General features: G+C 37.9%; 2 protein-coding genes across 2 annotated transcripts in view; both read left to right on the top strand.

Moving 5' to 3' along the window:
• Positions 1-1,761, top strand: part of KALRN (kalirin RhoGEF kinase) — a 536,528-nt gene extending 534,767 nt beyond the window's left edge. The window contains exons 59-60 of the mRNA XM_029284454.1: positions 397-535; positions 1,190-1,761. Of these exons, the coding sequence (XP_029140287.1) occupies positions 397-535; positions 1,190-1,735 (685 nt within the window). The 3' untranslated portion in view covers positions 1,736-1,761. The remainder of the gene's footprint in view (positions 1-396; positions 536-1,189) is intronic.
• Positions 1,762-9,548: 7,787 nt separating this feature from the next.
• Positions 9,549-17,158, top strand: UMPS (uridine monophosphate synthetase). The gene is made up of 6 exons (XM_015817595.1): positions 9,549-9,701; positions 12,162-12,315; positions 12,617-13,285; positions 14,330-14,505; positions 15,348-15,462; positions 16,606-17,158. Exons 1-6 carry the CDS (start codon positions 9,567-9,569, stop codon positions 16,785-16,787), a joined length of 1,431 nt encoding a protein of 476 aa, XP_015673081.1. The 5' UTR covers positions 9,549-9,566; the 3' UTR covers positions 16,788-17,158.
• Positions 17,159-18,655: the final 1,497 nt, after the last annotated feature.

The following is an 18,655-nucleotide window of genomic DNA, read 5'->3' as shown; positions in this document are numbered from 1 at the left end:
TATCTATCTATCTATCTATCTATCATCTATCTATCTATCTATCTATCTATCTATCTATCTATCTATCTATCTATCTATCTATCTATCTCTCTATCTCTCTATCTCTCTATCTCTCTATCATCTATCTATCTATCTATCTATCTATCTATCTATCTATTCATTCATATCCTATCTTTACTATTTTTATAAATAACTCAAGGTGGTGAACAGACCTAATATTCCTTCCTCCTCCTATTTTCCCCACAGCAACAACCCTGTGAGGTGGGTTGGGCTGAGAGTGTGTGACTGGCCCAGTCATCCAGCTGGCTTTCATGCCTAAGGCAGGAGAGAATTTCTAGCCCAGCACCTTAGATATCCTGACACTTTTTTTTGTAATGGAATATTTTGGGATTGTAGGATGGATGATGGCCGTCTCTTGGATTATCTTATGAATCATGATGAACTCATGGAAGAAAAAATAGCTTTTTATATAAGAGATACGATGGAAGCTTTACAATATCTTCACAATTGTCGAGTTGCTCATCTGGATATAAAGGTAAGAAGGAGAAAAAAAAAGATTGTGCCTATACAATCTTAAGTATCCAAGTTTGTTTGTTCATCCTCATAGCAAGCAATGAAGGGCTGATTCACAGCTTTAACCATTTGAAATTAACTTAGTGTCTTCATAAGCTTGATCCATTCTGCAGGGTGTATTTAACTGAAAGCTTTGTACATGAAGATACTTGCACAACCCACTGAGTATTTCCCATCTGCCAGTCTCATGTTGTCTTTCCATATTATGTTTGCTTTAAATAAATATTCCTAATGAAGACAAGTTTTAACTGTTTCAGTACCCATCACATTCATCTCAGTTTATAGCCATTTAAACATATTAAAATTTTATGTTCTGTTGGTGCCTTGTGATTTTTAATTGCTTGTGACAAATGGATTGGCAATATGGTCTGGTAAAACATTTTTCAATAATGTGAGGATTTATGCTAGATGCCCTCCTGAATGTAATGGGCTACAAACCTACCAGTCAATGCTTCTGTGGGTTTGCTTTCTATAAAAAAAAGATATTTGAGAAGTAAACCTAGATATGAACGTGTCTCTCTTAGTATAAGGGCTGTACCAATATTGGTATTTATAGCAACAGAAATGGACAATACACCTTTTAAAATTTATATGATTTAATTTTAAATTTCCACAGCCAGAAAATTTGCTGATTGATTTACGGATCCCAGTGCCACGTGTTAAGTTAATTGACCTTGAAGATGCCGTTCAAATCACTGGCCATTACCATGTTCATCACCTGCTTGGAAACCCTGAGTTTGCTGCTCCAGAAGTACTCCAAGGGGCTCCAGTGTCACTGGGCACAGATATCTGGAGTCTGGGAGTGCTCACCTACGTCATGTTGAGTGGCGTTTCTCCCTTTCTGGATGAAAGCAGGGAGGAGACATGCATCAACGTGTGCCGAGTGGATTTCAGCTTTCCCAATGAGTACTTTTGCGATGTAAGCCATGCTGCCAAAGATTTCATCAACGTAATCCTTCAGGAAGACTTCCGAAGGAGACCTACTGCCGCCACTTGCTTGCAGCACCCATGGCTGCAGTTTCATAATGGCAGCTATTCCAAAGTACCGCTGGATACCTCACGGCTGGCTAGTTTCATCGAACGCCGCAAACACCAGTTTGATGTGCGCCCCGTTCCGAATGTTAAGAGTTTCATTATGAGCAGAATGAACCCAGGAACATAACGCAATACAACGGTTTCAGTGATAGTGGAGCGCTACAGCGGGTGAAAATGGAGAAAGCAGATTCTCTGCAACTCTTCCTCTCTGTACAGAGTATTACATTTGATGTGATTGTTGAGGAAAGTGTGTGCCGTTTCAGCAGTTACATCATCTAAGTAGAATTAGATGCTTTCTCAGGTTGCCTCAAGTGCAACATCTTGGGGGGGGGGTTTGTAATTACATGGTCATGTTCAATAAGATGGCATCCGTCAAGAATGGGAACCAAAAGACAGTTATCTCATTTCTGAAAGATTTGAAGATCTTCAACCACCTGAAAGTCCTAGACAGTTTTGCTAATTATATGAATAGTTGAATGGTATATCTGAAAATCAATCAAAAATTGGAAAAAATCAAAACCAGGTCTACAGTCAGCATTTCTTAAAGAAACTGGACTGGATAAATCTTGGATTCTGTAAAAATTGCTATCCTTGTATTAATTAAGGATCAGAGTTTTCCTACAAGGCAGATTTCATTAATCTTGAACTAGAATTAATGTTGTGGTAAGAGTGCTGTACTTGAGATTCACGGTAACAGTTTTGCCAGTGAAATGTAGATACATGGCATTGATCAATATTACAGCAGACCTTTGCCAGTAAGTCCTCTTGGGATGCGACACATTTTTTGTTCAAGGTTAACATACTATCAGCAGTGTGCTACTGATAAGATGGTAAAGTAATTGAGTCGTCAAAAACATTTAGATGAAGCACAAAAAGGTGTTTTTTTTAATTAAAATTTTATAGCTCTTGTACAGAAAACTTTTGTTGAGAAAAAAACTATCTTAAAATAAGTGCTGTATCTGTAAACTAGATGTCAAAGACTTTTTCTATTTGAAGGATGTTTATTGAATCCTCATATTCTCTGTAACATGAAAAGGATCTTATTTCCCTTTCACTTATAAAAGTTGCTCAGTTGTGAAATCAAGCCAAAGTTGGCCAAAGTGTGGTAAACATAGTGGGTCCATCTTTATGCTTAATGGCTCTGAAATTGGTCTTAGTACATAAGGCTGATAGTTTACTATGACCGTATGCGTTTATCTCCTTAGCTCCTTCTGTCAAATATGTTTTTTTGTTGTTGTTTAATCCCAAAGCATAGTATGAAGCAACTCAACAAGGACATTAAAAGTCATTGCAAGATTGCATTCTGATTAGCCAAACACCCAACAATGTAACAGCCCTTTAACAACCATTTCAAATTAAGTGTTTTTGAAATACTAGTTCCAAGCTGAAGTATTCTTTCATTAGCTTTCTAAAACTATTCCAACACGGAATACCCCAAGAGTGTTTTAATACAGCTAATGAATTATTCATGGCCTTGCCGTATCTACATTCTTTAGAAGTCAAATCAGTCAAAACGGCCATCTGTTTTTCTCTTTTTCCCACTTCCCCAACAATTAATGTCCTATATGCCTTGGGGTAGGCTGATTTATTTAGTGATTATCAGCAGATAGGATGGTTGTGACTTCTTACATGCAGAGATAATGGGCTCCTGTTGCTGGATCACAAAGTGCCAATGATTTGGGGGCTATCCTGTCACTACTTGTGATATAAAATGCTCCCAATACAATACTTTCAAGGCCAAATATATGGTTTGGCTAAAAGATAAAATAAATCTCATCGTCCTGGAAAAAGCAAGGAATAATGTATGCTTTCATCCCTTGGCAGACAATAGCGATAACTAGGTTCCCAAATGAATACCCCGTGATAGGCTGACATTTGGTAACTTTGTTTTTCTGTCAGTGGTGCCAAGGGTGTTTCTCTCAGAGCCCACAAGACAGAGTACCCTTGAACAACTGAAAGTTAGGAAAAAAGAACTGGCAACATTTCCTGCAATTTTATAATGAATACTGTGACAAGAATTTAGAAGACAATTATACTCAATTCCTAAAGAAAAAGTGGGGCAAAGATAACTATAATACAGAATGAGATTTTTTTTTTTTGCAATAAACATTGCTACTTTTCTCCTTGTTCTTTTCTAGGAGTGATTAAGCATCAGTATTTCTTCTAGCTTAAAAGGACTGGGCCTAAGGGTCAAGAATACCAAAACTATGAAGAACTCCAAATCTTTAGCATGTTAGATTTAATGGGTAGGATTCATTATTATTTTTATTCTACCAACAGGATTATTACTGAGCAAAGTTCTATCTTGAAGATTTCTGCTATAGAAAGGTGTGACTCTGAATGATTCCACAGTCTATCTAAAGCAAAACTCCTAGTGCTGTTTCTGTATTTTTCCAGGAGTTTCCTCAATCTTCTGAAACAGGATTTTTTTCAGGAGAGATATAGAACTGCTGGAATTGGGAGGAAATGGGGGGATATTTTCTCCCCTACTCTTTTGATGGAAACTCTTTAGTGGGTTCAAAGCCTCCTGTTTACTGAAGGAATTTATAAATTCCAACAAAGACCCTATCGTCCATTTCAGACATAAGAATCTCAGTCTATTAACTTTTTGGACCAAGATCCTAGTGTGATCCCGTTTTATCTATTTTATTTTGTAGGGAGCCTACCTCATTTTTTTTAAGACATTAGGAAATTATATGCCTTAAGAAACAAGAAAACATTTGCCAAATGAAGAAAGGGAAATAATAAGAATTAAATTTGCAGGCGCACAGTTCTTGTCTGAACTGGCACAATATTGGGGCTATCATAGCCTCTGTCCCAAAAACATTTCCAGTTTTCCTTGGGGATTACCTCTCCTGCATCTTGTTTTACTCAGTGCACGCTCTCTACAATTAGCAGAAATTATGGTTTTGCAACACTCATATCATGCTTACTAACAATTCTAAATCAAATTAACAGGGCTATTTCCCTGATATTTCCCTATTTTTTCAATCAAACCTCTCCAAACAAGTGCTGTAAATGTTTTTTTTTCTCCTTGCCTCACTAGATAAGTAATAATCAATAGAGAAAAGCAGAACAAACAGTAGAGAAAATGAATTGATGTTAGGATTTGGGGCTATTAAGTATATACATATATATACAGAGAGAGTGCCTTTGCTAGAAAAAGAAAGCAAAGTCTTTTTCCTTTAAATACAAGATGTTAATTTTTCCACAATCCACAGAAACTTGCTGTACTTAATATCAAAGCAACCACCATATAGTGCAGGGGTGTCAAACTGCCGGCCCACGGGCCGGTTTCATCATACTGGAGCTGCGCCCACCCCATTGCCGGCAATGGCGAAAAAGCTCCGATACGTCACACGACGTCACGTGACTCGCCAGTTTGACATGCCTGATATAGTGCAATGCTGCCATAATGTGGAATGTGAGACAAGATCAATTCCTTGTTGCCTTTAGCAACTATTTCTACAAATCACTGACAATCATCGAAAGGTGTGGCACATGGGCTCAAGTAAAAACAAAAGCCAAGGTTCAACTGAAGTTGGATTCTAAAATCACACTTATTTCTTTCATTAAGATCTATGCTGCACTGCTACATATATTGACTAATGAGTAAGTATAGCTGAAAATAATGTCACATGCTTCCAAGTAAAGATATTTTTAAAAATGTGGCACATTATGGGCAGTTTTTGCTAGACCGGAACCAATCTAACAAAAGCATCACAATTTTATTTATGGATGTAATTTGTTTAAATCTCCTTTCTTCAAGCTGTGGTAGCCATTGGTAGCTTCACAATTGCCTTCCTGGGTGTCCAGTTCTGCTACTCTACATATACATCAATCAAATGTTCACAGATGATTTAGCTCTCTAATGTATGGCCCTGAAGAAATACATATATACGACTTTGGTACAGAGTAATGTATTATGAATTATTGCTGAATCTCCGCTGCATACATAACATTGGAATAAAAACCCTGGCGATATCGTGACTGGTGCTCCACAGAATAAGCATAAATTATGACACAAATCTGACAGCGTTTCTTCAAATATTAAAGCAACTGTTACTTCAAAGGGCTCTGTACTGTAAAACCTGTCTAGTCCAAATACCTCTTCTTCTTTTTTGCATCAAGAGCAATCAGATGCTATACAAATAACACAAAAGAGGCTGGGAGGTGTTGTTGTTTTTTTAAGTCCATCTGTCAAAATGTGAAAATCTTGTTTTGTGAGGCAATGTTGGCAAAGTAATTAAGGACTGGCTGCAAGCTGATGTAGTATTCTGGCCCTCATTCAGTGTGTTGGCTCTGCCTGACACAGCTGCATGTTCTTTCTTAAAGAACCACTGATCACATGTGGTCAAGTGTGACTAGCATTGATTTGGATCCTTTAGCTTGTAGCTCAGACCAGCTGTACACTATTGGAATCTCAAAAAATCCTGAAAGTGCCATTCCATGGACCTTCTTTTCTTTTCTATTCATTTCGAGCATCTATGATTCATCAGATGACGGTGCTTTCTTAGGAGAATAAAACCAGACCCACCCTTTTCCTCCTAAATACTCATTCTAAAATCATTATATTAATGATTGTCAACATAACGTCAGGATTAGTTTGCTTATTTTCACTTTCAAAACAGGAAAACTCTTGTTCTATTTAAGCCATATTTTGCATTCTAATTTTTATGGGGCTGGTGCTTTAATCAGATCTTTTTATTTTGCTGGCAGATTATTCTGATTTTGCCCATGTTATACTCCACAATAGAAATATATTCTGTCATGTAAAGAACATTACAGGATATACCTCTTTGCATATTTACTTAGGAGTAAGCCCCAATGAATTCAAAGGGGTTACTTCTAGATGAATAGTTAGTACAGTCCCATGAACAATCTGGTGTATGGGTCATTCAACTCAGTGGGACTTGTTCATAAAGAGAGATACATTGGGTTACACTATTACTGCGATGGACTTGCAGCTGTTGTGTAAAGTCCCACCAATAGTGAGAACTGTAGGAGGGGTTGTACAGTAATGGGTTTTTCTTTTTGCTGTATATCTGAGATGCAATCAGGATTTCCACAAGGGAAATAATCAGACTAAATAATCCCTATTCCCTTTCAAAGGTCAAGGTGCAAACTTATTTCACAGCCTTAAACAAATTTCAATCTTTGCTGGTCTGCCTTAAGTGATATTATTTTATTGTTAATTTCATTTTGTATGCATATGTGTTTTGTAAAGAAACATTTTGTAAATATTTTATTTATACCTCTTCATATGTAATGTTGTAATGTTCCTATTCTTTGGCAACGTATGTTCTCTATGGATAAAAAAATTACATTTTAGGCTACTACCTTCCTTATAAATGCAATATATAAAAGACTTAGCACTGGATTGTTTTAGAATATATAATTAATTGTTCTGATAAAATCGATTAAGCCATATATAATACATTCAGTGAGTAGTTTTTATTTTGGCCTGAATCGATGATCCTCAACTTGTGATCTAGGACCCATTAGTGGTCTGCAAGAATATAGCAGGTGTCCATGACACTGACAAAACATAAATAAAAATGCCCAAAATCTCATAATCACCCAATTTTGCACTATTTTATATTCTCAAGATTTGAAGGCTTTGACCCTTTTTTTAAATAAAAAAAGTTTATTTAATGTAGGAGTCCTATAGACCCCAGCAGAGTGTGTTACATGAGACAAAGGTGGAATTAAGTGCTGTGGTATTTATCCATCATGTACGTAGTGATCATTAAAAGCTTTAAACGATGGAGTGGTCTACATAGAGCAACACATTTGGAATCACTAGCACATCACAACATAGATTGCTCTCCTGCCTACACTTCCTTAGAAGTAAAGTCTATTCGGTGTAACAGAAATTATTTCCAAGTAAACATGTATAAAATTAGACTAGCAACATACTGACTGCGTAAGTATTTTAATGGTATTGTTTTAAATTCCAGCATGTTAAGTTTAGTATTCCATGATTTATTGTTTGCTGCCAAAAAAAGACAGCTGCATTGCTGTCCCAAACTTTGTCTCAGAATTACAGAACCTCCTGCAAAAAACACAAAATTATATACAAAAAAGCAGTTATTTCACAAGAGTTCGTTACCAATTTTAAGAGATGCAAACTCCCACGTTTAAAATACAAATGTTTTGACATTTCCAACTCCTCTCCTGAAGTTTCTTTTGATTGCTACAATTTCATGGTCTACAGTAGAGGTCCCCAACCTTTTGGGCACCAGGGACCGGTTACATGGTGAGAGGTTTTTCTGCGGACCGGAGGGGACGTGGTTTTGTGTGCTGCCTGTATCCTGCGGATGGGGCTTTGCTTGCTTGTGCGGCCCTGTACTGGTCCACGGACCGGGGGTTGGAGACCCCTGGTCTACAATAAAAATAAACTTTGCAGTGTAAGAGTTGGGAAGTTATAGCTCTACTATATTTGGGCAAACAAAATCTGTAATAATTGACCTTCACAAGAAGTTGAGACAACCTGCTTTCACTGGGAAAAAAGAGGAAGCTGATTGCTTTTTAAAATCCCTATGTGTGAGGCCAGAGATGTTTTTAGTTTAAAAGAAGGTGCAATGGTTCCTACTGAACCATTATGACTCTATTATAACCTATTGCTTGATGCAGGCTGAGCTTGCACATATAAAAGTCTCTTATGAAAAAATCTACCATGCAGAGACTCTGTATTTGTAGGTAGGTTTACACCAAAGGATTGCAGAAGAAGCGATATAAGAGATGCCAACAGCAGTGCCGGCGAAAGGAAAATTGGCCACAAAAAAGTAAAACCCCTTCTTGGGATTTGCTTGTAGCAGTAAGGCTGAAGTGATCTTCTCCACACATCACATTTAGCAACAGTTGGCTAGCATCCCTGGTTCAGGTGATCAAGTCCCTCCTGAGGAAAGAGGCTATGCATCAAAGCCACTGTCCTAGATGAAACTTATAGCATCCAGAGGTACATCAGTAAGATGACTGATGTACAGAAAGCCTGTATCAAGGCCTACATCGATGCCAAGAAAAGCTGCTGAATGTCTGAGGCAGCAGCAGATACAGAAGATCAAGCAGAGGAAGTGCCATAGCAAGAGAATGCCAACTTTTCTAAATTTGGTTCTTTTCCTATTTTGCTACTTATCAATACCAGTTTGGAGTTATAACAGCTTCAAGCCTCTGGTTGTGGCTGTCCATGTTGGTCCTGTTATTTTCAATGCAATGATAATTGTTATTTCTGCTTCAGTTTAACCCAGTCTCCTTTTACTGTAAATAAATTGACATTTGGAGGTTATCATGTTAAGATAGTCTGGGATCTAAAATCACCAGCTAGAAAATACCAAAGCTGATGCAGCATACACGACTCGTGCTTGATTTTCATCCTCACAGAGCATGAGATAAACATTATCCAGAACCGAGCAGAGAAATCAAAGGAGAAATTGAACTGAGTTCAGTAATCAGTGTTTCTCAACCTTGACAATTTTAAGGCATGTGGACTTCAACTCCCAGAATTCCCCAGCCAGCATTGCTGGCTGGGGAATTCTGGGAGTTGAAGTCCACATGCCTTAAAATTGTCAAGGTTGAGAAACACTGGAACATCTCCCTAATGCCTCGTGGTGCCTATCCTCCAAACGCTACTGATTTCTGTCCTTGGCGTGTCCGGGTAAAACTATGATTTATGAGCTTAAATCTGTAGCAATTCTTAAATTTCTCCTTCTGTTTTACTAAACGCTATTCAGCAATACGCATCCTTCCAGCCACGCCCATTCCCATCATCGGCTCCTCCACGCCGGCAGAGGGCTCCAAACGCAAATCTGCTGCCCAGGTTCGACGTCACGTGCCACTTCCGCGTTCCACGCAAGGCTTCAAAAGCGACTGCTCGATGCCGTCATTGTTGGGCGACAAGGCCCGCGGCGCATGCGCCGCCGTTTCGCGCGCGTGGTACGAGGAAAGCGCCAAGCGCCATGGAGTCGTTGGCGACTGAGCTGTACGGAGTTCAGGCTCTGCGCTTCGGGGAGTTCGTCCTGAAGAGCGGCCTGGTCTCCCCGGTCTATATTGACCTCCGCGTCATTGTGTCGTATCCGGCGCTGCTAAATAAGGTATCCGCGAAGCTTGACCGGTATGAGCAGTAAGGCGGTTATTGTGAGGGGGCGTGGCTAATATAGATGAAAGGGAAAGGAGGCGTGGCCTATGGAATCCAGCCAGCCAATAGCGGCCGCGGGAATTCCTGGGCTGTTGTGGTTCACGTGTACGCTGCAGAGGTCAGGAAGTTGTGTATCCCGGCTTGCCAGCAGCAAATGGTGCTTCAAAGTGACTGACCAAAAAGCCTTAAAGATCCCATTGAAAAATGAATGTTTGAACTGCAGAGTAAACTTCTTACTTGATTTTTAAAGTAAGAATCATATAAGCAAAACCAATCTCCCAGGATTAGCTGAAAATACTCTAGTGTGTGTGGATTTTTTTTAACTGCTGCATTGAATCTTACAAGTTTTATAGATATGTAATATATTGCTGTAGCTATATTTAAAATCAATATAATTGCTAAGCTCAGGGGGGTGGGAAGGAATCAAAGGAAAGAAAAAGAGGTGTTCTGTCCAGGCACTGAATTCCAAATTATTGTTAGAGCAATGTTATCTTTTTTGTTTTAAAGAAAATTATTGGCCTCTTAATCAAAAATAAGATACTGTGGGAAAACTTGTATATAGATGTTTATATTTCTTCATTGCATTTATTAATGTTACTATAATAATTTTTGTTCAAACCAAAAATAATGTTGAAATTTGTATTCCTCCTTGATTTTCTTCTTTTCCCATTTGTAAATTAAATTGTGAAAACACGTTAAGTGTAAAAAAAAAAAAGAAAAAAGAAAAATGATGAAACTCAGCCTACCAGCACGGGGCTGCAAAATTCTGGGTGATCATCGGATGAGCAAAGAGAGGTGTATAATCTTTAGCTCGTTGTCAGATATTGTTTGCATTCCCAAATAATAGTAGCCGCAATTAAATGTAATTTAAGGCAAAGTTAACGAAGGATGACAGCGTGGACATGTCTATATTGTTTGTTGGGCAGCGATACAGAAGTGGATAGGATTTTTAGATCGTTCAGGTTTCGGTAGGCTCATCTGCTCTGAGAAGTCTCTAATTTTGTTTCTTGCTCTGTAAGAATTACTCATAGCCAAGAGTATGAAGAAATTCCTCTCCAGGCACCACAAAGGTTAATATTTAATGTAGGAGTTTTTCAGCAAATGTTATATTTGAAGAGATAGCCTGGACAGACCCTGGGGAGTAGGTATAATGTGTGTCTGGTTTTCCATGCTATTTAGTCGTTTTGAGCAATAGCTATACTGGTATGTACCAAGTAAAAGTTCCAATCCATCTTCACAGGGTAATGGATTGAAGCAGCACAGACATATTACTAAAATATGCATCACTCTGAACAGACTATCCTATTCCAGGAAAAATCGCATTTTATGTATCAGTTTATTTATTTTATTTATTATTTAGATTTATATCCCGCCCTTCTCCCGTAGGACTCAGGGCGGCGGACAATCAATTAAAATACACAAATAACAATACGGATTTAAAATTGATTAAAAGGAATATTAGAGAATTGTCCAATTTAAAATATTGATTAAAACCCCTCTAAAAATTACCCTAGGCCAGTCCTGCGAGTTGGAATAACCAAGTCTTGAGGGCGCGGCGAAAGGAAGGGAGATCAGGGATAACCCTGATCTCTGGGGGCAGTTCATTCCAGAGGGTGGGAGCTCCCACAGAGAAGGCCCTCCCCCTTGGGGTCGCCAGCCGGCACTGTTTGGCCGACGGCACCCTGAGGAGGCCCACTCTATGGGAGCGTACAGGTCGATGGGAGGTGANACCTGTTTTCCTTGTTACCTTCTGGGAGGAGGCTCCGTGGTATCCGTAGCAGAACATCCAGATTCAGTCACAGTTTTGTTCCATACAGTATAAACCTTGTGAACTCTCAAGCTTCCTCCTTCCGTTATATATTCAAGATGGACAGTGTTTAATATTCATATGTATATGTAGGGGTGTAGGTCTATATACATATGTTGTATATAGTATGTATATGTTGTATATAGTATGTTTAGGTGTGTGTCATGTATGTGTTCACTTTGAGAGCGGGCAACTAAATTTCATTTTTGATGTGTGTCATTGTGCCCACAGTAAAAAAATGACAAGGTTATCTTATCTAAAGACTGGAGACAAGGGAAAGTTATGTAAGTGAGGTGAATCATTTTTGCCCATATAAATAAAAGACATATTTCAGATGATTATTTATTGAATATTTGATAAAGGAGAGATTGCTTCTTTGGTCTCCATTCTGCTTAAAATGATGCTAAGGAAACAACTATAAAATGCAATCTTAATTATCCAGTTGTTTTAAGTTCATGGATATGTGATCATTCTTTCAACTGCTCTATCTAGAACCAGAGACCAGACTTTTACTTGCACAGGAGGATTTGGAAAATGCCTTCTTAAACTTTCACTTTTTGGTAGATATATTGTGTGCTAATAAAATTCATTTTAACACCATTCTCTCAGGTAGCAGATCTCCTTTTCTGTTCAGCGAAGGATGCCGCACTCAAGTATGATTCCGTGTGTGGAGTTCCATACACAGCTTTGCCCTTGGCTACAATAATCTGCTCAACGAATAAGGTTCCAATGCTTATACGGAGAAAAGAAGCCAAAGATCATGGTAAAAAGAATTAAAATTTAATTTAAATTTTACATATTGATAGTATAAGTAGTAAATACTCAAGACAGTAAAGACGTGACTGACAATGAACTTTTATTGGTTTATTCTGTTTTGACAGAAAAGAGTTTTGATGTAAATTATGCATCTACAATTAATAAATATGCATGCAGATGTTTTACACTGAAATGATTTTTTTGGAATGATTGATCTGTTGTTCGTGCATATTAATGACAATAATAATTTTGTGTTGAACCAGAAAGGGTTTTACAGTAATGTTTGATCCTTTCTATTCCTCTTAAAGGAACCAAACGCCTTGTGGAGGGCACAATTAATTCAGGAGAAACTTGCCTGATTATCGAGGATGTAGTAACCAGTGGTTCAAGTGTCTTGGAGACGGCAGAAGTCCTTTGGAAAGAGGGACTGAAGGTTACTGATGCCATTGTGCTGTTGGACAGAGAACAAGGAGGGAAAGCCATGTTGGAAAAACATGGAATTAGGCTGCACTCTGTGTGCAGCTTGTCTCAAATTCTTCAAATCCTTGAACAGCGGAAAAAAATTACTTCTGAAACAGTGGTAAGAGTGGAAAAATTCATCCAAGACAATATTTTTAAGCCATCTGAACAAAATGGTACCGCTCCTGTGAAAAGGGTATGCAAAGAAATGAGTTACGCTGCTCGGGCTGAGCTGCCAGGCACTCATCCTCTGGCTGCTCGACTCCTCAAGCTTATGGAGAAAAAACAGTCTAACTTGTGCCTTTCTGCTGATGTGAACAGTTCCAAAGAATTGCTTCAGCTGGCTGACAGTCTGGGACCATCCATCTGCATTTTGAAAACTCACATTGATATTCTGGATGATTTTACCCAGGAAGTAGTTAAAGAACTGAGTGTACTTGCTGCTCGGCATGAATTCTTGATTTTTGAAGACCGAAAATTTGCAGACATTGGAAATACGGTGAAGCACCAGTACAAAGGTAAAGTGGGCTTCCCAGGCTAGGCTGCAACTTCTGCAGGGCTATTTCAATGTTTGGGAGATTTTTAATTTTAAACATTGCTATGTATTTGACTGAGCACTTGTTTGCTTTTTATTTTTAAACCTACTGGAAATTTATTCTGAATATTATCAAAACTCACGTTGAAGCTACCATGTACGTTATTTTTTATTTATTTATTTTACTACTCCATGCCCATCTCGTGGAAAGTGACTCTGTCACAAAGGAGTTGTAGAGTAGCCTTCCTAACTTAGTGGGCTCTAATTTTGTTAAGGCATGTTCCCCAAACTCTTGGCTGACTTAGATTTTAACATGTATTGAACCTAGTTTGCACTTCTCAAATTTCTCAATTCATTCAAGAATTAAAACGTATTTTTCTCCTGAGCCTTTCCCCCCCTAGCACAAACGCATCCCATTAATTCTTGTTTTGTACCAGATCTTGATAGCATTGCCTTCTGGTCTACAGTCCATAATAGGGTTAGACTTCAATGGTTCAGCTGCTTTATTTTTAAAGCGGGCTTCCTCTCTCATCACAAATTCAAGTTTCTGCCATTCTTGGCTGACCATTCTGGTCTTGATTACGTTTAGGTGACTCCTAGGTGCTGGCATCTATTGGCTACTTTAGGCTGAAGAGGGATCTGTCTCCTCCAGCCAAAGGGACTATCCTCCAGGACTATTTTGATTCGGGTAGCCAGAGAGAAAGGCTCTCCCAAACTAGGTGTCATGCTCATTTGTAGAGTTGACACTAGGCTCTATCTGAGTCGCTGAGATGATCCCCAGCTTGAACACAGCCGCTGTTCACTTATGGAAGAGAGTGGAATAGCATGAGGAAGCAGAAGAGAGCCACTCCCCCTTTGTAGCTGACTATTGTAGTTTGGACTGTTTTGGAATGTTGGATTTGTGGTCTCAATCCTTGGCCACATTTCCATCAAAATAAAAAGGTGAAGACGGGTATTGGTCAATTTGCATAGTTTTTTTAGCCACATCTATTTGCGTAGTTGTTAACTTGACTATTCTTTCTTTCAGGCGGTGTTTTCAAAATAGCATCATGGTCAGATATGGTTAATGCCCATGCAGTTCCTGGCCCAGGAGTTATTAAGGGGCTGAAAGAAGTGGGGCATCCTTTACAACGTGGGTGTCTCTTGATTGGTGAGATGAGCTCCAGTGAGTCCCTGGCCACAGGTGACTATACGAAAGCTGTCGTAAGTTGGAATTTTTATCTGAATAGAGTTGAAAAACAAAAGCATCGCCAGTACCTAAAAGCAGCAGTCTCCCCCCCCCCCCGCCCGTTCTCCAGCATTGAAAAAGCTGCTTAGAATGGAAATGTAGCTTCACTTCAGTACATTAGAGAAATTCTTGCCAGAGAAGGACAGTAAAAACCAGAATAATTTTAGGAAGCTTGGGAGTTTGCAAGCAAGAATGGAAGGGGATTGTGAAAGGATTCTGACACAAAGGAAGTGATGAGCTAGTGCAGTTTTGTGAGTGAGACATTCTTTTACAAGGTAAATACAAGTAGTCCTCAACTTACAGCCATTTGTTTAGTGACCATTCAAAGTTAACAGTGGCACTGGAAAAAGGTGACCTATGACCGCTTTTCACACTTAACAACTGTTACAGCATCCCCAGGGCCACATGATCAAAATTCAGACACAACTGATTCTTTGCAGTGTCCCAGGGTCACGTGATCACCTTTTGCCACCATCTGACAAGCAAAGTCAATGGAGAAGCCCTGTTCACTTAACAGCCACATTACTAACTTAACAACTGCCGTGATTCACTTAACAACTGTGGCAAGAAAGGTTGTAAAATGGGCAAAACTCATTTAACAGCTAGGTTTCAAGTTAAAGACTACCTGTAATTTTTGCAAATAAGAGAGATGTGCATCTGTTGATTCAGGTCAGTATGGTCAATAATAATATTGCTGCAACTTTTTAAGATTGTGTGTTTTGGCTTTTCAGAATAGCAACACTATTTAGTATTTATTCTTCCATTTTACAGTATACCAAAGCAAATTTACCTGGCCTTGTGTCTGCATGTTCTCTAGGTCAGAATGGCTGAAGATCACTCAGATTTTGTTCTGGGATTTATTTCTGGGTCCAGAATTACTGAAAAACCTGAATTTCTTCATTTAACTCCAGGGGTCCAGATGCAAGCTGGAGGTGAGCATTGTAATTGCAGTTAGAATAAATATGGTTGGTATTTTTAACAGGGCAAAGTATTTTAAAATATGTAATTAGCTTGGTTACAAATGTGAGCAAGTTTAGTATTTTCAGTAGAATTTAATTGGGGAACCAGTACTGTAACATGGGTTTCATAAGGAGCACATCTCTGTGATATAAATGTTCCTTTTTTGATTAAAAGAAAATATTAAAAGCTTTTTTGCTAGGGATATTTCTTTTTTTGCTGGAGTGACTTTTTTTCTTTAAAGTTGGTGGTAAGAACAGTCTGAAAATGACCCCATTACCATGGAAGATAATAAACAGCCCCTTACCAGATGTATTCATGCAGAGATTGGGCATCCATCTATTGGCTCTGCTTTTTCTAGAACTAAGTGGAATGAACTGGAGCAGTGAGGAGATTTTTAGATGGTTATGCTCTGTTGCCCCTCTTCTGCTTTAAAAGGGCACTTGTGAAGTGATATTTTATTTTGCCTGTTAATTTCAAAAGGTGGTCAGAAAGCTGTGAAACTGTTCCTTTTGTCAACTTGTATTTTGAAAAGTAAAATTTCCAAATGTTTTATTGGAGGACAGGTTCGTCACCTTGAGTTATTTATAAAAATAAAGGCTGGATTAAAGCATCTAAAAAAAATTCTTGTAACTTCAGAATATCAGCATAATCCAGAACTGAATATATTATAAATGTGTATACTTCTAGAGTTGTGTAAGGATGTTTGATATTTGTAGCTATTTTTTCATGCATTTTCTAATCGTTGGCTTGAAATTTATTTTTCCCCTGGTGATGGACTTTGACAGCCTCTGCTGAACCATTTACCACAGTTTGTAAAACATAATTTTGTTATTAGCACCACTGTAAGAAATAGAGGTTATTATTTTTTGCCATCATTATTTTTATGTTAACCTATATTGGCATTTTATTACCTTATGCAATAAGGAGAGAAGAGATTCTTTGGAAGATTTTTTCCCCCTTTTCTGTATGGTTTTCCCTTGTACTTGAGCAGTATTGGGATGGATGTATTCATTGCTATAAGGATTTTCTTTTTCTGGCATTATCTGTAATTGTTTTACATTTTACTAAAATGAAAATATCTGAAAACAGTACAAAAAGTGTGTTGTTCCTTGCAGGTGATAGCCTTGGGCAGAAGTACCTAAGTCCACAAGACGTTATCAGAAAACGAAATTCAGACATCATCATTGTGGGACGAGGCATCTTATCTGCATCAGACCGCCGGGCTGAAGCAGAGGCGTATAGGAAACTAGCCTGGGAAAGTTACTTGCAGAGGATTGGTGTTTGTCCTCAAAGTTAGCTAAGCTGGCTTCCACTAAACAAGCCACTCCAAGAAGCTAGCACAATTAAGAAGATAAATGTGTTTTGCCCACCAAATATTTTTGTATGTTAAAATAAATTTGCCACTGAAGGATTTGGAAGCTGCTACAAAAATAATAGCTATGGCACTTCTTGACATTGAAATCAAGAATCAGATGTTGTATTAAGGTGATTCTGGAATTCTACCCTTGCATTTTTAGTAAAAATTAAAAAAAAAAAACATTCCCAGGCTTTTAAAACAACATCATTGGGTTTGAAAACATCAGTGATATAAAAATGGAGAGAAGTCAGAAAACAAGATATATCTTCATATAGCATATGCACTTATCGGTTCTTAATTGTTTTCTGTATTATAATAAGAGGAGTCTCCCTAAAGGGTGGGCATTTCAGTCACATCTGAAACAAGCTTGAAAGTCTTGTGTTGGTGAGAGAGCTGGCTGTTTTAGTATAATTAAGACACTTGTTAATATTTTAGCAAATGCTTTGCTAATGTAGAGATAGCTTAAATACCTCAGGTTACATTCAGAAAATGTATTTCTCCTGTTGATAATTATCTGGAATGTGAGATGTATGAACATCTTGTACAATATTAATTTTAAATGTGAACATATTAATACATCAGTGGTTTTATATGAGAAGGGTAGAACAATATGTATGTTGTCTTACATAAAACAGTGCATTTATTAATGTTAGGGGTCTTATGAAATATTTGCAGTATAAATGAGATATTAGTGCAAATGTGATGTTTTTTGTTCCTAAATGGTCTAGAATTCTCAAGAACTTGTCTTAACCAACTACAGGTTTTTTTCTCTCCCTTATTCAGTTCTGTCATCCAATTCTTCTACAAAGAATTGTTTCGAATGAGCCAAAAATTGATTCTGATGCATAAAAGACCTTTTATAATGTTATGGTTCTGATTTAAACATTTTTAAACATTTTAAACTGATATAATTTTTAAACTATGTGAATAAAATAGTACTTATTTCATAAATGCATGGCACTTTCTATTCACTTTCTGTTTCTACCATCTTAGACTTCTATTTTAAATGTTACTGAGATTCTACATTGTTACAGATTTATTTATATGTGCTCAAAGAGCAGGCGTTTATTCAAAATAACAGCAGAAAAACAAGATGGATGTGTCATAATCTGCCCAAGAAAGTGCATGGTAGTAAAGAATAAAATAAAACTAGAACTTTATTGACTTTAGTTCAATAAAATCAACTGTTGCTGTGTTTTTATTGCAACCAGCAAATATTTGCCTTTCCTCCTTGTATCGTATCTTAAGTTTAGTGTGCATGTCTTCTCCCCAAGAATTGCTGGAAGATAGATGTTAAATAAAATTCATGACTGTCTCTAAATATTGTGATATGCTGGATATCAAAAATATCAGAATTCCTGGATGCTGGAGAGTAACAACCTCTCCAGAATCACACAGGCCTATACTCGGGTACAGGGATTTTATTATATCTATTACTTAAAATGGCTGAGAATTAAGACTTGCTTGTTTGAAAAAATATTTCCCCGAACTGTGGGAAGTTAATGTGCTCAGATAATTCACAGGTTTTCACAAATTCCTGCTAATGAGCACTGCAGGGGTCCATATTAAGAAGCCAATTTTAGTTCAAAATTCTGTCTTCTGCAGCCTTTGATAAATAATCCTTTTGGCCTGATCAAAGCCAACAGAAAGAAGGCAATTTTGGGGTAATAAAGTAAAAAATTGACTTTTAGCCAATACATTATTTACTTTGAATCCTAGGCCTCTCGCCCTCAAGTCCAACAGCTATATCGAAGATGCCTTTAGAAAGAGAAAGTGTGGCCCAAGAGAATTAGTTGATGTGATCTCTG

Source organism: Protobothrops mucrosquamatus, unplaced genomic scaffold (genome assembly GCF_001527695.2).
Source record: "Protobothrops mucrosquamatus isolate PMUCROS unplaced genomic scaffold, P.Mucros_1.0 scaffold606, whole genome shotgun sequence".
NCBI classification, from domain to species: domain Eukaryota; kingdom Metazoa; phylum Chordata; class Lepidosauria; order Squamata; family Viperidae; genus Protobothrops; species Protobothrops mucrosquamatus.
Note: the sequence above shows the minus strand (reverse complement) of the source record. Positions and strands in the feature narration are given on the sequence as shown.